This window comes from Embiotoca jacksoni, unplaced genomic scaffold, assembly GCF_022577435.1.
Source record: "Embiotoca jacksoni isolate LCO1_2020_lvr unplaced genomic scaffold, fEmbJac1.0.p SCAF_19, whole genome shotgun sequence".
Lineage (NCBI taxonomy): Eukaryota > Metazoa > Chordata > Actinopteri > Embiotocidae > Embiotoca > Embiotoca jacksoni.
Genome location: NW_027185329.1, coordinates 11626873 through 11654510, shown reverse-complemented (window position 1 = coordinate 11654510; position 27638 = coordinate 11626873). Strand labels below are relative to the sequence as shown.

General features: G+C 40.7%; 1 protein-coding gene across 33 annotated transcripts in view; it reads right to left on the bottom strand.

Moving 5' to 3' along the window:
• Positions 1 to 26255, bottom strand: part of adgrl2a (adhesion G protein-coupled receptor L2a) — a 96661-nt gene extending 70406 nt beyond the window's left edge. For 9 of the 33 annotated variants that reach the window (XM_069153484.1, XM_069153487.1, XM_069153499.1 and 6 more), the window contains exons 1-2: positions 25379 to 26250; positions 5524 to 5697 (exon numbers count right to left, since the gene is read on the bottom strand). In XM_069153484.1, the coding sequence (XP_069009585.1) occupies positions 5524 to 5599 (76 nt within the window). In that variant the 5' untranslated portion in view covers positions 5600 to 5697; positions 25379 to 26250. Of the gene's footprint in view, positions 1 to 5523; positions 5698 to 19257; positions 19445 to 25378 lie in introns of those variants that run through there. The other 24 variants (XM_069153503.1, XM_069153514.1, XM_069153519.1 and 21 more) reach the window with 7 other exon arrangements.
• Between the last annotated feature and the right edge of the window lie 1383 nt (positions 26256 to 27638).

Genomic DNA, 27638 nt, shown 5'->3' with positions numbered 1-27638 from the left:
ATGGGTTCGTTAACATTGTTTTGCTTGTGTCATATTTTACTTTTATAATTGACATTTGGTCCCTATTTTACAACCCGTGTAAAGTGCCTCCAAGTACAACGCAAGTGTCTTTGCTTGTTTCAGACTGGAACAGTTGTTATCTTTGCCTTTCAGCACCCACGTTGTTTAAATAGCCGGAGTACCTGCACCTGTCTGAGCGCCTATAGGCATGTTGGTCTTTAAGTGAGGTGTGGTCAGTGTAGGAGAGCTAAAGAGCACACATTGAGAATGTTCAATCCAATAATTAAACTAAGTGCATGAGTAACTCTTAATTATAACAACATCCAAGTTTGATAATCATGAATTCCAAGTCAGTGAGTGTATCCACGCAGAGGCAGGTGGAGCTGCCTCAAATGATGATAAACAATATTGTTTTGGTACAAGTTGGGTGTAAATTTGGTAAAAGTGCTTTTTTTTAAACTTCTCAAGAAGTGTCAGTGACACATGTCCCTCTTGGGATATGTAAGAGGGCTTTTTGGAAAAATAATTTCATTTTGGGAAAGAGTTGGAAATTAGACTACAGTAGAATGCCTGATCCTGTATTGTCTGGTTTCAGCTGGAGAAATACTGTTTGGCGAAGGTTTTAGTCAGGCTGTAGGCCAAAGGAGGAGTCTCTGAAAGAAGGGTATAAGAATGTTGAGTTTCCAAAACATGTTGTCCATTCTTATGAAAATGTAATAGATTTTTTTTGAATAATAAATCTTGATTATCGTTGGGTTGGAAAATCAACTCACTCCTGTGTCTTAATTTCTGTTTATTGTGTACTTTAATCTGACATCAATGAGTGATCAGCACAAGTGTTGAACAAGAAGAATCCTTCGGCCGGTTATCACGAACATCAGTTGGATGGTTGTTGTATCGCTATCTCGAGGCAGCAGAAAGTGATTTCTGATTTCTACAGTCAATGACGCAGTATTATACTGTTATTTTAAGGCCGCTCTATTAGGAAAGTAACATGCGCCTACATGGGCGGGTGCACAACATGCATGCACTCTGCTTGTTACACACACAGGAGCATGCAGCAGTGTAAACACATGGAAAAGATTAACAACAAAATTATTAGAATGTGAAAGATTATATTGTGTACATCAGTCCTTACACAAGCTGATCCACTTTCTCTGCAGGTAAGTGTTTTTTCCTACTACATGACAAATCCACTATTATAATAGCAATCTGTCACAGATGCACCTGGCTTTTGAAGGGAATGGGAGATGACACTCTGATTGGTTTATTTCATGTTACACCCAAAACACACCTGTGACTAATTACGAGACTAAGTACAACCCCTTTATACCATAATTTACTTTGCACTCAGATTATCTGCATTTAAACTAGCAGAAGTGGATTTGGACAAACCCTTAATGAACTTTTTTAGAGTGAGCACTTCAAACATTAAAATAGAGGCCTTTAAATCAATCAGTGCCACATGATCAAGAAAAAAAACTTAATTCCTCAAAGGCATTATTTGTTACAAATACAAGGACTTTCTGTTCATTAACTGGTCACATCTGTCTGATAATTTCAAAACTGTAAAGTTGCTCACAAAAAGGAGAGATGCATCAGCACCAGACAAATACCAGACAAATCTAGCGCATACACATTTTCTACTGTTATATTGTTGTCACTCTGTCTAGCGTGTAGCAAACTTTGCCCTCTCTACCTCCTGACATAGACTGCTGGCTCTGTCCTCTAATTCTGCCTCACTGTAATTCCAACAATCTTCGGGAAAGCCTTTGAAAAGTGTGTGGCTGAGCTATGTGTGAATTGTTATTCGGACACTGACACATACAAATCCTTTCAACCCCACCAGACTTGACTAAATTATTTTGGAAGACATGTGGGCCACTATAATCACATCTTCCAAGGGTAAATCATTACTGTTTTTTACAAAATATATTATTGCTTCTTAAAATTACACCCTCACCTCATTTCTGGTGCGTTGCTATGGTGACATTCACATGGGGGACACCAGTAGGACAAAAGGAAATAAACCTGCTGCTTCAAGAATATCCCTTGAATGCTAGAGGGAAAACTTGTGTTGATGCAAAACAATATCAAGGATATAAACAGAGACACAAAGATTGACAGAGATTTCTGTTACTTCCTAACCTATCTCACCTGCCTTTAAAAAGTAATCTGTATCAAAATCAGTCAGTAAATAAATGCGTCGGGTATTGATTACTACTCAATTTCACTGCTTTCATATACAGCAAATCCTTTGCAAAACTGCTCATTGTTTAGCGAAGTTGGTATATATAAAACCTTTTTGTCCGTTTATTTTTGACTGACAACTAAGCATTCTGAAGAACAACACTGTGGCAACTAATAAAATGATTAAATATTAGTCCAGTGTGTTTCTGCTGCTGGTCAAGTTCGTAGAGGCTGAAGACAACATAAAGGAAGTTAAAGACAGAAGCAACTTTCTTTTCAGTAAGAAATATCTAAAAAAGCCAAACTGCTAACCAGCTGCTCATTGCGATCGTCCCCCTGTATGAATGGATGAACACGAGCAGAGCGACTGCACAGTGGTATTCTCTTATTCAGTAATGGGACACAGAGAAATTAAACAGCGCCATCTACATTGTGTGTAGATCATCCTCGCTCTGTATCACATAGCAAATGAAATGAATGTAAACACAATTACTGGGGGAAATACAAGACACAACACAGCCTGATCACCAAAACATGCATCCAGCATTGAATATCAATTGGTGAAACTTGACACTCAACTATAAATCAAAACCTGTGCTGCAGGTATCTGTGGCAGCACTCCCATTGGCCCCATGTGAAACATAAATCTTGCTTAAAAAGTGAAGTCTAACAATTCAGTATTTCACTTCCATAAATTTGGGGAACTTCAAGAGGCAGATTTAGGAACATCGGTCAAAATCAATACATCAGAGACCTTGATGTTTTTATTAAGTCCATTCTTCCTGTTGTTTCACTTTGGGACTTAGAACCAGTGGATATTATAAAACTGTCTTAACGGGTTGAGCACTGCTTCTTTTGATGTAACTGAAGCAAGACTGTAGACCCTTTAAGAAAAACTGAGAAAATGTTTGAATTCTGTATCATAACTAAAATATCAGACAATATTTGGACTCACATCCTTATGAGTGATCACAGTATCTATGTCATAACAAAGCCTTTGGATTTTTGTATAATGACAGACACGGTGCATGAGCACTGCTTTAAGTTTGTGTTCTGAGATTTTCAAACGATCACAAAATTTAAAAGTCATTATAAAAAATTTAAAAAACACTATTATAATTGTAGCAGTAGTACCTTGACTCTAAACAATATTGCATTTGAAGACTATGTTTTTACAAAAGGAACAAGAAGAGGATAAATTACATCATCATTACTACTATATAGATTTCTTACATCAACCATAATGTAACACAACAGAGTATAACACGATTAATTCCATATAAATGAGCTTTTAAAAGCTCTATGCCTCAGGGTTCCTTTGATATTTACAACATTATATATCTATATGATATATATATATATATATATATATATATATATATATATATATATATATCATACACATATATATATTTTATATATATTATATTATATGATATATATATAGGATATATATGATGTATATATATATATCATATAATCATCATATTAATATATCATATATATGATATATAATGTAATTAAAATAATAAGACAAATCAATTTCAGAAACTAATGCCACTGACTGGGCTGTTGGGGTTGCAGATGCATAGAATAAATTTTTTCGGGGTAAATATGTGAAGTAAATATGGAAAATGGGAGATGAAAGCCTTGGCAGTGAGTCAGCTGAACAAACAGACACACTTGTGGACACGAGTCTAACCAGTGGAGTGAAATGTGGAGAATGAGACATGTATCGTATATAGAAGGAGGTCAGAGAGGCTCACAATCCTTCAACAGTGTCAGTCTTTGCTGTGCGTATACGCATCTCTTCCTTCAGATGCAAAAAAAACCAGGAAGAAAATAACTTTAAACTATTTACAGCATTCGACTAACCCATTTAATTCAATTATAAAAATGCATTAAAAAGATATTAGGGGCAGAGTCAGTTTAATGAAGCATGTTTACTTGGGGATATTGTTTGTAATGAACTGTTTCTGGGCTGATCTCTGACTGAGATGGCAAACGGGAAGGTGGTGGGGGAGGGAGGGGGAATGCAAACCAAGAAGAGGAAAAGGTGAGTGACAAATGTCATAATAATAACCGAGCTTATTCCTCTGTGGTGTTAACCCGTTCTTTCCCCTGGTTTGGAGGGAGCATTCCTTGCGTACTACGCTTTCTTACTCTCTCTGTTTGCCTGAGGAGGGTTTAGAAGTGTCGCCTCTGAACTACATGAAGAGGCCAGTCAGTATGGACTCTCACAACATGTAAAGTTAACCCTATCACACCCCCTTCGGTAGATGTACCTTGAACATTCGTTCGTGTAGCATCAAGATGCCATTCTCCTTTCCTACCTTGCAAACAAGGCCTGTGGAGCGCCAGGTGAACATGTTTTATCGAAGTGCTGACATTTCCAGAAAACATATGAACATGTACAGCTGCAAGTTTCATATTTCTTATGTGAAAGCTCAAATCAAACCCAGATGAAACACATACAGTCTTACATACTGGGCCTGTGTGACTTGCTACTGTGTAAATTAGGCATCTTAAAAATCATTACCTTGCAAACTTGAATCAGCAATCCAACATTATTGAGTTTTTAAAAAACAAATGAAGCAGGTAGTGTGAACAGTTGGCTAGAGCTTCAACAGTTGGCAGCGATGAACCAAAATCTGTAATGGCGCTTCTTACGTAGCACTAAAAAGATGCCAACTTTGGTTTATTCTAAATCCAATCATCAAACATAAAATCATCTTGGGTAATACACCTCTCATCTTTTGATTAAACACTGATATGTCCAGGATACAGTTTATGAGATACGGCTTGGACCCATAAATCTTGCAATTACGATACAGCTGAGAGTGATTTAATCGAAACTAAATGCAGTGTGATTAAACCACATTCAAGCTTTATATTTTTCGAGGTGTGAAATCTGCGTGTGCTTGCTATGAGAGGGAGCATTTTAGTGAGGACTTTACAAATGGATCCAGCTCTGATGCCACTGGGAGCAACTGACGCTTTCAAGCAGAAAATCTCAGACAAATCACAATTTACCAACTAATGAAACCACTCAAGATTATCCCCCATCCGCCTGTGCCCACTGTCCTCCTAGCTGCATTACTTACACAAGCAGTGCCTGCACTCAGAGGAGCAGATTTGGCTTGAGTCACTATTTCAGTGATCATGCTATATTCCTAAATAAGACAACAGCGAAAAATGGGGGGCCGCGGGGGGGGAATCGGGCAATGTCTTTCAGTAAGCTTGAAACAACATTTATTCAAAAGTACTACTGGCATGATAACAAATCACTGTGTTTTTAGAGAAAACAAAGACAGCTATTTCATATATACTTACCCTCTGTGGAGTGTACTTGGGCTAGAGTGATGAGAAACCAGCAGAGGGTGTGTAGTTTCCACAGGGAACATGCCATGGTGCCTGGTTTTGATGGTTTGTGTTGTGACTAACAGGTTTGGATTAGAAAAGTCCAAGCCAACTGGTCTCAGAGAAGCTCATCATTGATCCTCGCACCTGCGGAGCAGACCAAAAAAAAAAGAGACGTTCACTTCAGCGAGGAAATTTATTCCACATGTGTGCTCTGTCCCTGTGTGATTTCACAGAGGAATTCACCCTGTAGCACCCGTGTCACAAGGCACTTGATGCAGCGTGTAGGTTCCACAGCAAAAATGTGACAAACATTTAAGCTGTGAAATGCAACAAACCCACGCACACCACTAAAATAAGCCCAGAAGGTCAATAATCCGGAGAAGGGAAATCCCTTAATGGCAGCTCAATGCTAACCATTTCACTGGCAGAGTGGGGGCGAAGTGGGACCAGCGCAGTCATCAAACAGATGAGGCCCATCCTGTCCTTCTCCTTGTGACCTGCAGCCAATTGATGCTAAACTGATCAGTGCTGTGTCTAATTATATTTTCTCTACCTGCATATACATACCTTTTAACCTTTTTTAAATGTTATAATTTTTTTACTGTCCCATAGCACAAAGGGTCATCTCAGTAGGGATTTTACGTGCATGTTGATCAATAGCAGTAATTTGACTGTCATGTACAGAGACTTGTCATTTCAGAAATTAACTCTCCGCTGTGCATCAAAAGCTATGAACTGACGTAAAAAGTCAGTTGACTCTTCAGAGGAGTTGCATCAAGAACTAAATAACTGCAAAGGGACACTGCGTCAAAACTGGGCCACCACATGGTGGACATGTTAAAACTAACTATGCTAGAATTACCCATTATAATAACTTGGAGAACATAGAACAAGTTTACATGCCCAGTTAAACATCATATATTTTACAGTATGTGGAGAATAATTTCGGGAACATATATGTAGTTCAGTGACATTTACCTGCGTACATTTCGCATTATAGATACACTTGAGTTACACTTCTTCTTAAGCAGAGGTTCAAAAATAACAGTACTTCTATTTGGCAGGTATTTTGTGTGTCTTTACACCCCCGCGCCCTCACCAAACAAACACTTCCAAGCAAATGGTGACTTCTCTCTGTTGTGACTGACCACAAACCACCTTATCTCTGCAGCCTCCCACCCCCCCACATCTCTCCAAACCAGAATTCCTGTCTCCCCACCTCATCCATTCCCGTCTCTGTAGTACCAGTTTGAATGTTTGTTTTTGCTCTCTTTCGCTACAAAGACAAATGGCCTCCTCCCTGTCATGGATATAGTACTGGAGCGGTGTAGGTTGAAACCCAATGCCTACCTGCGTGCCTAGGCATGCGTTTCACACTACTAACAGCTCCCTTTTGTCTGTGTGTTTACACTACCGGGCTAAGCTCAGTCCTCTCACTCCCATGAACCATTAGCACATTCACCATGGGATATGGCATCACTCCGGCAACAAGGCACATAGGACCCCATTAGAGACTGTTTTTCTTTTTCTTCTTTTTAGCACATTCAAAAACGACCTTCCTTTTTTTTTTTTTTTCCCCCGTGTCGGCTGCCTGCAATTGTTTGTTAAGATTCAGGGGACTGAATGTTATCCATCATACTAGAGCCTAACAAGAAAGCTCAGCTGAAAAGACGGTGAGGAATTCTGTGTGTCATGTGCATTCAGAGCTGCACAAATCAGCCTCGGCTGCCTCCTCCACACTGGAGAATATCCACGGCCTGAAGGGTCTTTGATCTATTTTGTCTGAGATCTCAGACAGTGTAATAATTCATCACCGGGAAAACATGCAGCGCGCACACATTAGCAAACAAAGTTATAATTAAACCTGCCATAATCAGCTCATCTACGATGGCATTGTGCCTCACCTGAGACCTCTAATTTTAGAGTCATTTAAAAGAGGTTAACAGGAGCAGAACACATGCGGCCACAGTGTATTTAGTTTCAATGGAATAATATGCAGTCATGAGACATGACAAATGAAAGTTGATCACAGACCAAACACATTGCATTCTAACAAAACCCTAACCCTTGTTTTTTTTATCAGTGCATGTGGCACCAATTAAATTTATCAGGCAAGTGGCGACGTATAATCAGCTTCCACTCAGGGTCCATACAGTATAATGAGACCTTAAGCTGATTGTCTCCACAATAAAGCTGTATAAAGAGCATAGAGGCTTAAGGATCTTCATACATACGCACAAAGTCTTAGCTCTTACTATTTTGTCCACTGGGGAAAAAAGACAATACTGAGAGGACTAATACATTCACATGTGCTGAGATGTGAAGAACAATAATCCCATTCACGTGTTATGTTGTCATGAAGAAAGTAACGCACTGAGAAAATTCTGATTAAAATAAGTTTTACTAAGGTGTTTAGATCATTCACAGGTTCCCTAAAAATATACACATAATTTACTTGGGTGTTTAACAACAAAATGTGTGAGCCTATATTCAAATTGAAAAGAGAAACCCAAGAGTAAAATGGAGAGACATGTTTGGTGTTTTTAAAGATCGTTTTACAGAGCAGATTCACACAGGCTCTAACCCTTGAGGTGTTCGTTGTAACATTAAATCCGTTTCACTGTCACTCTAAAAAATGAGTTTTATTTTCCCACCATCCCAAGCCCTGTCACTCTTTTATCAAATTCAGTCCCACTTTGCATCTGGTTCACTCCGTGACCTCTGATGTGCGTGCACAGACTTAAAACACAGAAACTGTCGGATATACGTGCCAAGTGCAATTTCAAAGACTGGTGCGGGGCCTTCGCTCGGCTCACGACCTTGACGCGAAGAACATAACCTGGTTAAGGTCTGATAAGCACAGCAATTGGTGTACTGCCTTACGCTGGTCGTAACTGAATTATCGAAGTATTTGTAAACACACCGATTTCTCTTCACTGTTGAGATTAACGCTGTAATAACTGCTGCACCCAAAACTTGTTTAAACTCGCTTTAAGAACACTTAAAAGTCTTCTCTCACATCATATTGCCTAAACTATTAACTTGGATAGTATTTTAATCCTCCATTTTTGCAAATACAATGTACCCTGCCATTTCATTAATTACTTGCAGAACCTGTTAAAAACATGGATTTTAGTATATTTGTGTGTAAAACTATTTGAAGTCTCAGCCTGCGATAACAGCATTGAGTCAATATGATGATTCTTCCCTCCTTGTCATCATTGCTTAGTGTAAAAAAAGAGGCAGCACGCCCGACAGACCTCCTGTGTCAGAATGTGAAGACAAAGACAAGATGCCTTTAAACAGTTATGCCTCGGAGGCGGTTGAGACCCCCCGCCACGGAGAAAAAAAATGCAGAATGTAGATCCCTAGTACACAGGGATGGGTGTTCTGTAAATCGATGATAACAGTCCTATACTTTAATATATTTTGTATCATGCTGTGAGTGTTTAACATGCTGAGACACCAAAGGCGCAGACTGGAGGGAGACCGTCTGACTGCCGCTCTCCTCATTAAACGTGCGGAGGTCTCCCCTTTCAGCTGGAGCGTTCTCTTCTCTCGCTCCGCCTCGAAACCGCCGGCGATCATACCTGGACTGTTTCCTTCAACAGCCCTTGACTTCGATGTGATCTCGGAACAGGTTTTTGCATCTGTAACAACGTTTTGTTGTTGTGAAGTCTGCCATTTTATATGCGGAGCTGCACAGATGATGAATAGAATTATCATCAACATTCTAATTCAGGAAGCACATGACCGAGGCAATGTTGTGTGATTGTTAAGCACAGATTGCTAAAATGTCAACAGGCATCGCACTGTTTTGGCTAAATATGAAGTCATTGCAGACAGATGTTTAAGTACTCTGAGAAATGGAGAAGCCCCAGAGGATTTAAACATATGTGTCCCTGATATACTCGCAATACAACAGAATGCTTTATAATCAACAACTGAGTGACAAAATTGGGAATTGCAGGAGCAGTTGGTCTTCTTAAGAAAGAAAATAAAAGGCTTAGTAACTGGGAGGAAGGGGGTTATTAGGAGGGAGGGGAGGAGGGCTGATTGAAAAGGACAGTTTGAAATTTAAATGCAGCGGGGGTCTGAAAACAAGAGGCAGATGTGAAAGAATGGCGGCCTTCTTAGACAAAGCTCCTGGTTGTCTCTCTCTGGCTGTTAGAGGGCCACGGGAGAATAGAAGAAGACTTGGGCCATTCTACAAAACAAGGTCCGGGAGAATGAGGGGGGGACCCTGAATAAAGAACCTGAGTGGGGGAGGGGACTCCAGTTACAATAAAAGACTGACAGCTTGCAAGTCTTGCTTGACCCTTGAATTAGCCCCTGAGCTTTCAACAAACCTCCAAAAAGAGTTGGGATGTTAATTGTCACAGAACATCACAGGGATGCAAAGGAGGGGAAATATGGGGCCAGAGATTCACTGAAATGTAAATCACAACCAACAGACCACCACATGTTGAATGGGGGAAATACATTTGGTTTCGATTGGGTTTTCCTAACAGTATGCTCATACGTGAATTCATATATACTGTAAGACTCCTGTTATCTCTGTTTCTCTTGGCTGATTTGAGGGAAAAAACCTGAACTACCTGAGGACAGTCAGAGAATACTCAGCTGTGGAGGAAATATATTCCCAAAAGCGATTGCGTTCCTGCTTTGACACTGCTGAAGATGTGCAATTTGCAAGCGTAAATCCGCAAATTTGCACTCCCGAGCGGAGAGATTGGGCTGATGATCAGATGAGTTAGAAGCCCCACTGAGTCAGATATGGGGCAGAGAGGAATCAGAGGCTGACCCCTTTCTGCTGAGGGAATGATTGAGAGCAGCACAGGGCCAGAGGATCTGAATGACACCCAACCAAACACTGTGTGACTGCTGGTGCCCCAAACGCAGTTCCTGACCCTGACAGGAGTTAAGCCAGTGAAATACAAGGTCAAACATGCATGCTGCGCAACAGGACCGCAAAGCGGGAGGTGGGTGATGGAGGGGGTAGTCGATGTTTGAAAATAAAGCAAAGGTTTTTTTTTTTTTTTAATGAAAAATATTATTCCAGACAATAAACCTATTAAAGCCATAGATGTCTGAATACGACATTACATTACATTACATTTCATTTAGCTGACGCTTTTATCCAAAGCGAATTACAATAACAAATTTCCTAGTCTTAGTTAGACTGTAAAGGAGGCTTTAAAGTTACTTAAAATTTCCCAGTATGATCAAACCCACTTTATCATCAGAGAGCACATAAAAACAATTGTTTTAGAATTTTTGAATCATAATGTTTGAATTAAATGAATCATAACCGAGCTCTGATGCATACAGTCGCAAGCAAGAGAAGCAGAGCGTGTGACATAAGCGGTGCTCGTCATGCTCATTGTTCTTAGTGTTCGCACCATTCATCATTTTTATAAGCCACTCAATTAATCGATTAGAGTACTCCCCCACTGGTCAGGACATATGGCTACTAAATAAAGCAATCAGAGCCAAAACCTGGAACGCTGCAGGGCATTGATACAGTCACAGAGACATTTAAAAAAAAAAAAAAAAAAAAAAAAAATGGACACTGTCAAAACAAAAAAAACTCCGGCGCAGTTTTAAATGTAAGAGACTCATATTTATCAGTGAAGAGTTCCTAATTTAAGAACGTCAATATCTAATGTGTTTTTATGAGCTCCCATGAAATTGTTTTAACTGCATTGCTGGACACTCTGGTGCTATCGCCCTCTGCTTGAATATATATTAAATCCATAGCCTCATAATCACTTTAGCAATGCAACAAAAATCATATTAGCGGTGAAAGATACCTACACCTGTCTGTCCAGATGGATTATAGCCAGATGATTTGCCATGGTAACAAAGTTTTAATACAGGTTCCATACATTTTTTGTTCTAATTTTGATGTTCTACTGGGAAGTGAAGTGGGTTATCTCGAATGAAATTTCAAAATGTCATTTCCACTTGCTGATAGCACAAAACTATTCCTTTCAGGTCTGCTGAGATAAGAATGATTCAGCCAGGGCTGTTAAACGGTGTCTTTGCCAAATGTTCCTCTGCTTAGGAATTAATAGGCTGACATTAATACAGCAAGATAAATAGGTAGGTCAGGAATGGGAGCCCTGCCATTATATGGACATCTCATGGTGATAGTACCTGCCAATCAAGTCCAATAAGTCCTTGACACGGCATGATTCACCTTGAAATACACAGAACACATGCAATATGTAATGTATACTGTCCAGAAACCCAATGCCATTAGTATGTGCACATAAATACTTTGTGGGGCTGATGTCTGGAAAGCACATTAAAGCCTCATAAAAGACAAATTTATTGAGTGATCCGGCTTGCCATGGCAAAATTAGTCAAACAAATCAGGGATTATACAAAGTGAGCTCGGCATTTGGCCAAGACACTTTCCTAAACTCATCATCTCAGTTTCAGCACAAGTTGCTCATTGTTCTGTTTGTGCAAAAATAATGCAATGTGGCAAAGCAAAGTCAAGCAGTGGAGACAAAAACATGGAGGCATGCACACTCAATGTGTGTGCGTGTCACCACTCATCTAAAACAATGTATTTTTTTGCAGAACAGGGACCAGGACCCTTTGGATGCACAGGGCCCGGTTTTTAGTCTACGATAATAATGTGCTGTATCTACTCGGATATGCACCAGTAAGCAGCTTTTGTGACCCCCCCCCCCCCCACATCCCCCTCCCACACACACACACACACACACACACACACACACACACACGCACACGCACACGCACACGCACACCTTAAAATGAGCAGCTGAATGGTTTAAAAAAAAAAAAAAAAAAACTCCATCCTTAAATTAAGGACCCCAGCATCAATAATGCACTGTGATCGTGAGGCGTTATTAAACAGGATGATTAATTTTTAAGGCAGTGGGCAGCAACACAAAACATGAAGAAGGTAACGGAGAAGATGACTTGTGAGAAACACATTTAAAATGGAAGGAGAGCAAGTGGGAAAATAAGCTATTTATCTGTCTTTTCTCATCTTAGCATCCAGAAACAAAAGAGAAGCAGTGCAATTATCTTTGGGGGGAATGTTTTAACTCCACCTTCAATGAAAGATGTGTCACTAAGTAAATCCTTAGCTTACACTGAATGCACAATCCCAATATTGAGTCATTGCCCATTTTGCTAAGTTCCACATCTCAATTGTTTAAAAAGCTCAGAAATCCTTCTCTTCTTTATTTACTTTGCTTGTTGAGCTACATCTCCTCCTTTGTGACTCGTATATTTAACAATGTCTCAATAAAAGCTTTTACCTTATCATTGCATTGTGCATTCGTAACACAAGTTCCCTTCAGCTGTGGAAGAAAGCATCAGGAGAGACACTTAAAAATCTTAAAAAAGCACAAGCTTGGAAAGCAGTGATTGTGTTTCTGGAGCGGGGATGTTTAGATTTTTGAAGGGTGCTAATTCTTTTAGATGAGAGGCATTGTGCATCATGTGGCTAACCTTGGCTCTGTGTCTAATTGAGGCTTTTAACCTTTTCTGTGGCTCAGAGGAAGGTCAGACTCAGCCAAAATAAGGGCCACTGCATAATCTCAGTCATCACTAAAATAGAAAACAGCACAAGGGCCTGACAGCAAAAGCAATACTATACAAATTATTTCAGCGTTGGAGTGGATCTACTGTAGCCCACTTCATCCAAGCACATTTCTATCCCAGGGCTGCCGTATCTATTTTCAATCTAAAAGATGGCATGAGTGCCTTTGTCAGACAGGGGAAGCGGCGTATGTCAAGCTAAAACAAGGTATAGCGCTGTGTCTCGTCAGGAAGCGCAGACAAAAGAAGTGGGTGTAGTCTTCCCTGAATGCAATCACTTGTCAGCCCTAAATCTTCCTTCAGTACTGCCCTGACAGGTAATGGTGCTTGTTAAACCTGATGAAGGTATATTGGCCTTTTTTTTTTTCCCTCCAAAGACACAGAAAATGTCTAAAAGGCATTTTGCCACTGCACAGAAATGAATGCTTTACACGCTCTGCTGCACAATAACATAAAACATATTCTCAATAAAAAAAATGAAACAGGAATAAAGCTGTAGAGGATAAAAAAAAAAAAAAGGAAAAAAAAAAAAAAAAAGGAAAGCATCTATTCTTACACAGCAACATGACACAAGTGAGTAATTTAAGTTGCTTAGATTTTTCAGGCGGCTTCATTAGGTTTTCTCATGCAGTTGTAGTGTCACTAGTCCTTGCCCTCTCCCCACCTTCAGCTGTGAAAGAGAGTGGACAGTTTTGGGGCTGAGCTTTTCTCCTCGCTGCTCATTTGCATAACATCAGCACTGTGAGGGGGATTGTGATGCAAACAAGCTCAGATTGGCTCATTCCATCTCCCCAACTGCTAATAACTAAGGTGCTATAGGTTCTCGCTCCTGCCTGCTCACTGTACAATAGATCAGAGAGAGAGGGTTAAGGAGATTTTCAAATAAGAGAAAAACTTTCCACTACAGTTTTGGATGAGAGATGTCATCGAGAAAACACTTAGTTTACATTAAGCAGATGAGAGGTGCGGCTGTAACTTTGCCTTAGTCCAAACATATGGCATACCAGAGGAGAAGGATGATTAAACAGTAAATGTTCCATGTATTCAAGAATATCCCCTCCCACTCCCAACTGACCACGATTCAGGTGTGATATGATTAAAAAAAATTATGTAAATGGGTCCGTGGCTTATGTTATCGTCCCCTGCCACCCACCGCAGGACAGCAGATACAGCAATCACTGCCTCTGCACCTTGTGTATGTTTAATATGTGTTTGCTCTTTTGTGATAACAAAAAAAAAAAAGGAGGAGGTGGGCGGGGGTGCGACAAACAGAGCTTTCTTTTTTGTGTTTTTTTTCCGTCTGAATAACTGGACCAAAGTCAGGGAATCTAAAGAGACAAGGAGAGCGAGCGAGCAGGCAGATGCAGGAGACTGTCAAGCGGACCGCGATAAAACATTCACTGGGAAATTATCTCCCTGTCATAGGGCCCTCCTGTTTTGAATACCAAAGGGATTCAAATTCCCAAACAAACTCTGAGAGGTTGACCAATTCTGCGGTCCGCCAAACGATAGCGGATTGCGGAGCGGGTCGTACCTTTGAACCGCGGCACTGAAGGTAGTATGAAGAGATCTTAATCTGCATCTGTCTGTATAGGTAATCCACTGAAGTGTAATTGCTACAGTTCTAAGTTATACAAAATAATGACAGGAGAATGACACTCACTATGAATATGAAGTGAGTGTGATAACAAAGTCCCATGGTGAGAGAGAAGGTAATACTCTGACAAGGGCTCTTGGTGTGGAGGAAAATTCTCCTCTGAACCACAACAGGAGTCGGCAGGGACGTAGTTTCTTAACAACATTTCGACAAAATGAACTGAGCTGCGTAGGTGAAAGATTTATGATTATATCATGAATTTGATGTGTTTCTGTTAACATAATCAACAAGAATAGTCTTGTATAGAATGACTGTCAGAAAATAAAATAAACTTTACAAATGTGAAAACAGCTTTTTACACAACTAATGCTGTCCTTTTAAAGTAGATGACAAATCGCGGCCTTAAATGTAACACACCACTTTCTTAGTAAGTAAGAGTTGTAATTTGCAATGTTTTGCAATCGACGGTGAATTTAAGGAAAAGTTAGTCATCGTAAAACATGGAAAAGCAGCAGTTGAGCGCGGGTTGACTTGGCAGGTTGAACCTAACACTCCTCACTGTGAACAGCGTTTATATGCTTTTCAACACTCTGAAAACAAATGGACATATTAAGGACTTAATGACTTAAGATGTGAAAATGAAAAATCGAGACATGCAGCGGCCCTGTCATGATTTGCAGTCCGCTGTTAACTGAAAAGCGACCAAACATAAAAAAGAAACTGTGACTCACAACAAGAAGTTAAAACAGGGATATAGTGCAACTTCAAAGGAGATATCTTTGTCTACAGCTGATAAATATTCAGTCCTGTCCTGTGAATACTTTCCCTCGCTGTCATCCATCCATGTTATACACCAAAATATCTTCAGCGACAATTAGCACGGTAGTTTGGGGCTATCACTGCATGCTCCAGTTGTACGGATCAGGTTATGAAAGCTTCATTAAACATTTCTGTCTTGGTGCAAAATTTTTAACTTCTATTAAAAGTTCAAATACCAAGTGTGCACCTGAGACAGCCTCATGGCAGTGACTTCAGAAAATGTCCTCACTGTCCCTGAGTAACGTCTGCACACCCCCTCCCTCCGCTGGACTGCAAACATTATGCACAGGAGCCTAAGAGCCTTTTCAGGTTAGAGAATAAAAGATCCCTTTTTTTGGCCCTTGCAGTAAAGTGTAAAGTGAGGAGGCGTTGCGGCGTCTGCAACATTCACATCTCTCGCTGATTGTTAGATTCAGCTTCAGTGTCTGGTGGCTCCATTTCATCACCGCCATTTAAAGTGCAAATGTTCCCGTCAGGGAGGTCTTTTAAAACCGAGCTAACTATCTAAACAAAATATACCACCAGGCCTCGATGTACTCAGTGAGATGTTATCGGGGACCACAGAGAAAACTTTTCTGTCCTTTAGGCAGGTCTCGGCCTCTTTGAGCTGCAGCTCCTCGCCTACCCTCAAGCCTGCTGGACCTATTTCTGATGGTAATGGCTGCAGGAGCCGCATCCTGCCAGCTCACTCCAGACTCACTAGTAATCAGCTCAGGCTGATGAATGACGGAAATGCCACTAGCTCTACTTTTTGCAATGACAAAAATGCACCCGTTTTGGCCCCCCACCATCTCCCCCCATCTGACTGTCCCCTTTACACAGCTTTTTTTTCTCCCATTTCTATCAACTATTACAGAATAGCACTCATCACATTGGTTCAGCTGCTGATGCTGAAGCTAAAAATGAAACGTGTTGTCGGGCACAGATGCAGTACTTGAGAATTTGTACAGCTTACTCAGAGCTTTCTGTCTGGTCATCAGTTAACCTTGCTTTGATTTGTGCACTGGGTGATTTATGAGAAAATAAACATATGTTCGCTTTAAAGCTCGGATGAGAGCAAAAGCAGAGGTATACTTTCGATTAAGATAAAAAAAAAAAAAATTACATTAAGTGGCCGATGTCGGCTTGTGGCATTTTATGGCCTTTTTTTTTTTTTTAGGCCGATGACGACCAGCAGGTCTAAAATATCCCCAAATAAAGTTTGCATGAAACTGTCCAAAAAAACATAAACGATCTAAGTAAAGCATATCCTAGAATTGTTTTTTCTTTAAGTGAGTAACGGTGTAACTGGGCAGTGTCCAAAAAATAAAACCTTTATTTTAAAAAATTGGTATTTGAGAAAATGTGAAAAATGTAAATTGCTGGCTTTTCATTGGACTACAAACATCACATATTTCCAGATTCGATTAAGTAGGATTAAGTGACCCTTTATGATCTGAGAAGGTTGTCTTATTTCTTAAGCTTCATTAACCATTTAAAACACACCAGATTAGATAAATTAGATTAGCTGACATTTTGGAGACACCTAGTCTTGACAGGAAATTAAATATTTTACCGTCATACTCATACTTTTCTTCAACGTGTCTACTAAACGTTTTGATATTAGTCTTAAATATTGAAGTCGTGCCGACAGTGTGTGTGCTGCTAAGATTTTATTGTCATTACATGTTCCATTTCTTCTTGTTTCTCCACATGTCACTGTCAGTGATAACAGAGCAGATGTAGGAAAAGCTGCAGTTCTCACACTCTTCGGCATTCCTAAAACCAGTTTGCTGGTTGCTGAATTAGACAAACAGGTTGGTCTAATGGATAAAGCAGTCAGGGTATGTGTGATTTATAGCAGAATTCACACCAGCAGAGCCGCCTCACACCTCATTTAGAAGGAGGCATGATGAATTATTAGGGCAGCCTGTATGGTTTTTCCTGTGCAAATGCCAAAAAGATCAAATCAGCACAGAGACGTAGCGAGGTGTCAATACGAAGCATTCCAAATTTCATTATAAATACATGAATAATTTGACGTCTCCATCGACACACGCACGCACGTTGAGGAGCAACTTATCTGCAGTATTTAAGATGTTCATTAGCTCACCCCCACAGCAGTGGAGGAGGAGTTGGATCTAACAGGCAGCAGTGAATGCCAGGGCTGGCACAGCTGTACAAGCAAAGCTGTAAAGAGAAGTCACCGGCCACTGTCGCTCAATCTTTCCCTGTGTTAATCCCACACTATCTGCATTCACGTCAGCCCCGCTCCTCGTGTCCCTGCTTTGCTTTTCACACTCCTAAGTTCAGTTTGGCAGGAAAGTGGACATGTTGCATCACTTCTCCTGGCTGAAAAACCTCTCGGCATTGTTCCCCTCCAAGAATCTTTTTTTTTTTTTCTGAGACAGAATGTTATCATGTAAAATTGATTCAGTAGTCATTTTCTGCTAAATATGTCTTGCTTATTGTTTTTCCTTTCAGGTACTCGCTGAAACAAGCAAAGCGTGGAGGTTTGCTTGTGTATTCCTGTACGAGATCCCAGCTCTGTGACGTTTAACAGCAGCACAGCAAATTCGAGTACATATGAGATTTGAAAGCCGTTAATACTCCTGAATCTCTTCTTAGCTGATCAGATCATCTTCTGAATGGCCTCGATACACAAGCAGGGCGGTGTGTGTGTACAGAAGAGTCAGCTGCATTTATCTGTATTCATCATTTACATTATTACGGAGCGACAACTTGCTGTTATATCATACCCCAGACCGTTACTGTAGCTGACAAATGACCACTCAGGTTTTACTAAGACAGCACTCTTAAACCGCACTATGTTTTACAGACAGAATTTTATACCGAAGCTCCACAACGACACCAAATCCTAGCCCTCAGGGCAGAAATTTTATTTTAACATCTCTTTTCGGGACTGACATTTTGTCCTCTGTTTTCAAATGTTTTCCCAAAAAGCTTCTCTCCAGTTGACCCAAACAGAGACCATCGCCTCTGGCTTGTCACGGAGAAAAGAGTGATGCGGTTATGTGGGTAACAGAGAGGGAGGCTCTGTACTGAGACAGCAGCAGGTGCAGCTGTGACAGTTGCCGTGTTGTTGCTAGCCCCACACTGTAGTCAAGATGAGGTTCACAGATGTAGCCACTCATTGCAGTGGTTTATTGGCTGCCTGAAACAATGCATCTCTGTCAAGAACAACTCCTCCTAAGGCCATTTCAGTCTTACAGTGCTCTGTATGAAACAACGCGCAGAAAAAGCTCATTCTGACACACAAGGTCAATTCTGCTCCACAGCAACACAATCAAAGCTCGCCGTGCTCTGCCAAAAACAAAACAATTCCAACCTTAAGTAATCATGCTGAAATATGGAGGATCGGGCCAGGGATTTATATGATAATAATAATAATATTGAATTTAACACATGTAATTCAATAATAATTCTACAGACATCTAATTATATAATTATCATACATTTTGCACAAATTCTTGCTATAAGCATGGTCAGTTTGTCAAAAATCTTTTCTGATTAATTATTGCCAAGCCTCTCTGCAAGCATGCTTCCTAAGTCAACCAAGCACCACCCAGGGCTGCACTCTACCCCCATGTGAATCCTGCCAGACATGCAATCCAATCATGCTACACTTTCAATATATCAAGCTCAAAAACACAATGGCGCCCATTTTGTCATGGCTTTTTTTTTTTTTAGGAGAGATAGCAAACCTGATTGTTTTCCTGAATTCAGAGTCTCGAAGTATAGTCCGCAAAGTCCAGTCCAACGCCGTGTTTTGTTGAATCTCAGAGTAGTTGGAGATCTGAGATAATATGACTATTGTTTTCCTGTAAAGCACCCAGTGTCTGCTTGTTCAATTACTGGAAGGAGCCTCAACGAGGGCGGTTAAATCATTTGCAGAGACATTATCTACGTAGAGAGAGAGAAAGAAAGAGAAAGAGAGGGAGGAGGGAGGAGAAGAGGGGGGAGAAAGAGAGAGAGAGAGAGAGAGAGCGAGAGAGAGAGAGAGAGAGAGCAGGCACAGGGGCCAAACTATAGTTTGGAGAGGAAATAGAAAAAAAAATTTGAGGACCACACATGGAGGGTACTGCGGGGATAAAAGCAGCAGGATTCATGATTCACTGCAGGAAATTAATAGACTAATAGTCGTCTCTGTTTCGATGCCAAAAAACACACAATAAGATCAAATTGTTTTCATTACAGGTGATGATAGATATCCGTGTCGTCTAGTAAAATGTACACACAATTTATGAGCGAGCGGCCACATAACTTTTCCTCACATATGTCGCCTAGTAACAGCACCAACTCACGAGCACTCGTGTGTCAGCGTGAGCAATCATTAAGAGATAATTTGATTGTTTTTTCAACCCCGGCAGTGTTTGATGTCTCTGGCACGGTAGCAATTGAGCATTATTTTGTTGATTAGCTTAGTTTTTAGCAACTTACCACGCCTGTGATATTCCTCTGAAACTCCCAGACCAGACGCTCAACTCCATCTGACTTGGCAACTACACTACGAGAACAAAGCTTCCACACGTTCCAACTAAGAGCTCTACAATAAAATATTATTTATCAAAGCCTCAGACTTCCAAATCAAACAAATAACAGGATAAGCATATAGAATAAAATATACATTCATGTGTATACTTAAAAAAAAACATTGTTGTTATATGGGTCTGGCAGAATATTAATTGCAAATTAGCCAGGACATTGTGTTTGGGAGTCGATTGACTTGCTATTTTCTGACTTTATTGTTTGGTTTATTTGATCACTTTAAATTAATGTTGCTTTTTAAACTGCATTAAACAGCCTTCAATCTAGATGCGCGTCTACTGTAATTTTCTGAATTAACTCTCGGTACATCACACGAGGAAAATATATTTTCATTACCTGTTTGTTGAATTTTTATCCATTGGAGGATGGGCTGTTGAGTGTAACGTTTCTGCTCTCTTACAGTTTTCTTTGAGAGTATCACAGTTCGCTTAACTGCTAAATAGCATGCAAGTCGACACAAGAGGGATGTAAATCATTTGACTGATCTAAAATACAGCCCCAGAAAAACGAATGGAAAAAAGAAGCACTTCCTCTTGAACCAAAGTTAAATGATATTCAAATGTTGAACAGTTTTGTTCTTGTCTGGAAGAATGTCAGTCTGAATCTACTGAAGGACGCCCACATCCCAACATGAAATTATTTAGAAAAAAAGAAAAAAGATATGGAGAGAAAAAAAATTCTCACTTGAAGTGAGTCACAATTGTCAAGGACAGGAGCAGCCTATATGGAGGAAATATATTGCTCTGGCATGTTTACCCACACCATCCCTAAATAACAGCCCTGTCTTGTTGGAAAGGGGGCTTTTAAGTGTGGATGTGCTTCGCTCTCCTATAATCCAGCCGAGACATTACTCCTTCCCCTGGCAGACGTCCGCAGATCCCCCTTCTCTCCCAGCCAGGCCTTGCTCTCCGCTGCTATGGCAGAGCCGCAATAACTGCTGTTTGCTTAGAGCCTTGCCTCCCAGGTTCTCCTCTGTCACACAGAAATTGAATATTTTCCCAAATAGTGTTGCAGCTGTGCACAGATAAGGACAAGTCCTGTTCACATAGCACAAAGAATGAGACAGGGTCGGTGTCTGTCTGTCTGTCTGTCTGTCTGTGTCTGTCTGTCTGTCTGTCTGTGTCTGTGTGTGTTGTCAATATCCTTAATCTTCTTTAAATCATAGTGAGAGCAAATGTAACAAATTAAAGGAAAAAATGAAAATAACTCTCATGTATGAAATTAAATGGATTTTATTTTTAATTATTTTATTCTATTATTTGAAATGTGTTTGTAATTTTGCCATCTTAAATGAAATCAAAATGTAATGACTAGAATTTTTGTTTGTAAAAAATATTTAAGAAATCCCACCATGCTTTTAAGTATTTATTCCCCTCAATAGTATGCTGTCAAACATTTCTTTCACTTGTCTTAGGAGTGCCCTAAACACACACACTGCTAATAGCACACACCACAGCCCATGTAGCGTTTTCAACAGAATGTCAAATACGTTTTCTGCAATCAGAACCCAGGACGTTACAGCCAATCGTTTTATGACCAGAGGACAGGAGTTTTTATGACCCAGTTTTGTACTTTGCACTTAGTTTTCTTCCAAACACCTTTCAGAGGAGCATGAAATGACTGACACATTGGAAAAAAGAGATGCCAGATAAGCTCAGGGAAGCTGCCACTTAACCAGTGCACAGAGAACCATGTGAGAGACATCGGCTAATATCCATGTTGTTTCTTGTCATCGGAGTTTGAATTGAGCCTTACTTTCCCCCGCCTATGTACTTGCAGAGTAATGTTCTGCCAGGAAATTATTTAGGCAAGCAGAAAGTTTCACCTGCCATTTCAGGGGCACCGAATCCCCCGCTGCACCAGAGGCCTTTGGCAAGTGGAAACAAATGTTTCTCAAAATGGCAGGGAGGGGAACACACTGGCGCACAGCGTTTTACTGATTGCCAATCGTAAAATAAAATCAGTCATGAAAGGGGAGGTATTCTGGCCCACCAAAGGCCTGCACGTTACATCAAATTTGCTATAGCTTTCTTTTACAGCCTTGTTTATTCCCTTTAATGGTGAGCAGTTATCCTCACAGTATGGCTCCATGTAGGTGGTTTAGCAAGAGAAAAGATTGCAAAACACAAACCTACAATTTACACGCCAAATAAACGATGGGATGTAAATCTAAACGCTTTAACTCTCTGCAATCCTCTTCTACTGAAACACTCACAGCCTCCTCCATTTCCCTGATTCCGCTATGGAGCAGCTAACGCATCATTTGTAAGAACTGCAATCTGAAATTGGTCCTCGTTCCTCACACGCTGTTGGCTAACAAAGAATGTGATGCTCATGAAGGACAAAAAAAGATGAGCTCGAATCTGGGGGTGTTCACCGTGGATAAAAACACAGCAGCGGTATAGTGTAATGCTGGCACAAACAATCCATTCAGCCACAAAGCAACCTTTAAAATCAGTCATATTGACTCGCCAACTGCTGCACACACACACACAGACAACAGGCTCATATCCACGCTTGCGAGAGAATGCGACACAAAAACAAAGTGAGCAAACGTTGCCACTGGTCAGTGTGTGCACGCTCGTATTGAATTAAATCAATAACAAATTACCTTAATAAAGCCAGAGCGGAACTGCCTAGCTTTTTGTTATAATTTAAAAATCTGGAGAGGCAATGAAACCTGCGTTATGATCTGAGTCCAATATCCATAGACAGTACAAAATCCCAGCTGCTGTTCTGAGGGGAAACATCCTAGCAGAAAATGAAGCAACAATCCGTAATGTCCCAAATTCTGATGCGTTCACACCCATTCACGCTCACTGGCTCGAGAGTCTCGCGTTCCGTATGATATATAAAGTTCAGAGGAGAGTGATATGTGGCACTTTTGTCTCCTTCAAACCCATATCGAAGTATGTTGGGCTGTATTGATCTGAAAGAACGAGCAAAGAGAGGCAATCTGGTGCTCTGGCAGATCAAGAGCTGCTGCAGTTCTTTGAAACCGGACGCACTTCCACTGAAACAAGCCTATAGAGTGAAAAAGGTACTCTCGTGCTAGACTCACTGGTAAAATGCTCATAATGGCATGGCTCGGCCGAAAGATATAAAGCAACAAGACATCCGAGAAGACAGTTCCCTTCTTTAAAACGCATTCACAAGTGGATCACATTATTTCTAGTGAGTGGAGACGGACCTGTTTTTTAAACGCCGACTAAACAACAATACAATTTTGCCTCTGCTTTTACAGAATTCCAAAAAGTAATCATTTGCAATACATGTTGAGGAATTTTTAATTTTCTGTTGTGTTTTTGTTACACGAACCAAATGTTTTTTCCTCCGCATTACACTATTTACTCTTTGTGAGTCAATGCACAGTTACCTTGCTTTGAGAAAGCTTTGGCTTATTCTCCCACACAAACAAATACAAGTGAGATTATGTTATACACAAGACGTCATACGGACCTGCTTACAAGAATGGAGGGAAGAAACAAGTCTTTTAGTTTTACAGCAGCTCACACACTCCTTCTGAAGCCTTTCAGGCTCAGCCAAAACCAGTGGCAGAAAATACAACTCCTTCGATTGTGTAAGAGGCTCTGACCACTTTGATATGCTAATATGTTCCTTCCAAACAGCTGGAATTTGCACTTGCATTAATTCAAGCATTTTTTTTAATGCACAAACACGTGAAAATGGAGTTCCCCAATAAAAAGGCTTGAAGGAGGAGTGACGCTCCTGCAGTCTTATGAAATAACATATTAACCTATTTTTCTGCACACATGCCTGAAGACTCAACAGTTATTCCCAAATAACTGAACAATCACTTTGCTTTGTAGGATGAGGAAGATAAAACCACTTCATCCTCCATGGACATGGTTTATTGCACCTCAAGAATATAGTCTCAGAAAAGGTTGTGTCCCTTTCAATAGACATCATTTAAATCTTTAGATTAAAATATTAAAAAAAAAATGAACAAATGTCACACGTTTAAAGTTACACTATATTTCAGTTGTGAACAGCCATGATAAATGTGTTGTCCAGAGATATTAAAGACTAAACACAGACTGTAAGCACATTCATTGACCCTAATCCAGGCAGGAATTTGTAGCTTTCTCTCTTAAGATCAGATCCTCAACCAAAAAAAATTCAAAATAAAAAGAAGGAGAGGGCATGGGAAGACTAGAGCTAAATTTATCCCAATCCACTGATCGATCAGTGAAGATTGCTGCTCTGCTCCAGGCTGCCATGCATCACCGGCTGGCCGCTGTATGCTTCTCAAGCAAGACAGAGGCACACCGCGCCGCATGTGCGCGTCCGCTGCTGCTGCTGCCTTCTCTTTTAACACATGCTTGACAAGAGACGTTCGGAATCGGTAGGCCTAAATAATACATGTGCAGTAAAAGGATCTAATTTTACTGCCACTCTGCGCCGACTGGGTTTGAGTTAAGTTTAAGCAGCCGAATAAGGCCCCCTCTTATTTATGTTTTCATTTTTATTTCTGCCTTTGATTGATTTCCACGTCACTTTTCCACGCTGGGAGTACATTGCATCACAACCCATCTCTGACCAAAACTAATTATTTCATTGGTAGGCGAGGCTCCACAGATTTTTTATTTTTTTTTCCTACCTTTCATTTTTCTTTTGGACAAACTAGCCGAACCCCAATTAAAATGGATTAGTGTGTGAACGCTCACAGGAGTCACACCGACATCGCTCCTCAGGTCACAGCTTCCAGCAAAAATCCCCATTCAAACCAACAAGACCAGCAGTGGATTTAAAAGCCTCGGTGACCAGCAGCACCACCAAACTCCATCTCAACTTTGGAGGCAGAAATTCCAATTAAATGCTGCTTTTATATGTTCTGGTTCACATAAACGCGCTGCTCCCCCACCACACCTAAAAAAAAAAAGAAGTTTCCATTCAGCCGAACAAATCGATCCACATCTGCCTATGTTTTGATTAAACCACTTTTCAATTAAGCACGGCACCCGTCGGACGATTTAAATCAGAACTAGTACTTTTAAAGAGTCACTCATTGTTCACACTTCATAATGTTTGCTCTGATAAAAATCTGAATTTGTTTCTTTTTTGAAAAAGTAGCTGTAAAACCTGACTGATGTCGATTAAAATGAGCCCCGAAAGCAAAAAAAAAAAAAAAAAACGTGACGAAGAAAGAAATGAAAAGTTGCTGCACTCCACATGAACTTAACCTCCTGTTTATGGTCGGATTAATAAAGCGGCGATGAGACTACACAAGTAAAAAAAAAATTCAACTAGTCTTACCTTTCTTGAAAAGCAGTGAAGCCAAACAAAGGCTAAAACGAAGTCAGTGAGGAGCAAATGGGAATAGTAAAAATGTCAGATTGTGGACAGACAGTCTGATGGGAGGAAGTCCTCTGCAGCGAAGAGAGTGAGTCTGCAGGTCTGAGGCATGCTCCCCGTATCTGGGACAGCGGCTGGCTATCAGGCGGCAGGTCCCCCTCTCAGCCCGTACATTCCCCTGCACCGGGCGCACACTTCCATGGCATGCAAGGTGTTGCTCAGTCCTAACTCTTCAACACCTCATGCGCCCTCGGAACGGCTTTATGTGTTTCTCGACGCTCCCGTGCGCCTTCACTTCCCGGAGCGGCAACAACAAACAAGAAGAGACGCGGAGCTCGGGGACCAAAGAAGACTGAGTGACCGAGAGGGACAAGACAGACAAGAGTGTGGCTTTTCAGTGTCTGATGAACTGGAGAAAACGAAGACCGTCACTGCAACTTTAGCCGCCGACGCTGCTCTCCTGGCTCCTCTCAACGAGACTGTGGAGGCTGGGCAAGTTTCAGCGGCTCGCCTCTGGAAAAGATCCCGCTCAGAGTGTTGAGACACTTGGTGGAAGCAGCGCGGAGCGGGCTTCCAGTAAACAGCGCCAGTGCAGTGGAGAGCAGGCTGCAGTCTGCAGGAGCTGTCTGAGCCCAGGACTCCACTAAAACCTGACATGGAGTGCCGATCCACGAGGACTCGGAGTCTAGACCTGAGCGAGAGACTAATCACATCAACTTATTATCATGCCCGGCAGGATCAGCACAGCTTCTTTTTTTTCCACACTAAGGGAAGATTCAACTACATCATAGAGACAGGAAGGAGGTTATCAATAGGCTATATGCTCCTTTAATTTTGGCCCCGTTTTCTGTTTCAAGATGCAACACTGCCTTTCTTTTGGGTATGAGAGGCCCATGCTTTGTCACAGTAGGCAGTGCAGCCTATTCAACCAATGACAGAAGACTCATTCTACTGTAATTCTACCTAGCATCAAAAGGAACATGGAAGTACAGGCAAGACCCCTCACTCTAACCGGCCCCACAGGAGAGCACACTGGCCCGAGCAGCAGTGGTCAAGCTGCTGCTGGTGTGCACGGCCAAGTGTGTGTGTGTGTGTGTGTGTGTGTGTGTGTGTGTGTGTGTGTACAGTGCCAAGCAGTTTTTCAAACCGAGAAACTCTTCTCAGTTTTTTTTTTTTTTTTTCATCATAGTTTTATTCTACATGATTCATGACGCCATTCAGCAGCCGAGGGAGTTTTGTCAGGCTGCTGTGGTTTTGACCCCTGCACTCCTTACTGTATGCAGCATGTTACGTTGGTGATCCACAATTTGTATTCACTATATGTATAACGCAGGTGATTACAGTTCCTCTTGCACAGGATTTCTGGGGGGAATTCCTTTTGAAATGAAGCTGAGCTCCGATACGTGATTTCATTTTTTATGAAAACTTGAAAAATATATAATTCTGCTCGGTAGGAAATCTAATGATCAACGCAGCTGTTATTTTTTCTTTATATGATTAGGGCCTTTATCTTTATACCAGAACCTCTAAGAATAACCAAAACATGCACAATTATTCATGTTTTATTTTGCCATTTTGTGAAGACTCTAAACATGTTGTGATGTGTCCATAACTCTGTCCAGAAAACATCAGGCAGAATGTGGGTACACACCTGGCTTCAATAAAAACTGCCTTTCACCCGCTATGGGGTAATGTGAAGTTGAGTCATGCTTGCCAGGTGAAGGTGAACGCAGGAGAGGGGCAGACTTCTGTTTTCATAAGCATAATTTTACATAATAATATAGCCGTTTCTGTGAGGCACAAAAAATAAAAAAAGGAGAGAGAAAACAGATGTAATAAAAGGTCACCCACTGACAGGCATCCATATCTGGAGAAATGTTTATTTATAAGCCCAGACTAAAAACACATGTGGTGTCTGTGGCTGCAGAAAAACATCTTAAACTGCCATTTATACATGGACTGATTTAAATGTTTCCTCAGATAGTCAACAGAGGGCATTAGACTTATATTGGTTTTTGTCTGAATGTACACAATTCACTGAAATGTAAAAATCACTACATAAAAACATAAACAAGACAAGAATATTAGCTTGAACCACACATCAATCATACTTATTTCTCTAATTATAGAGCTCTCTGGAGCTCATGCAGCCATTTCTTTAAGGAGACACAGCAGGTGCACATAAATTGTTCACGTGCAACTGTTATGATAAACTGTGATG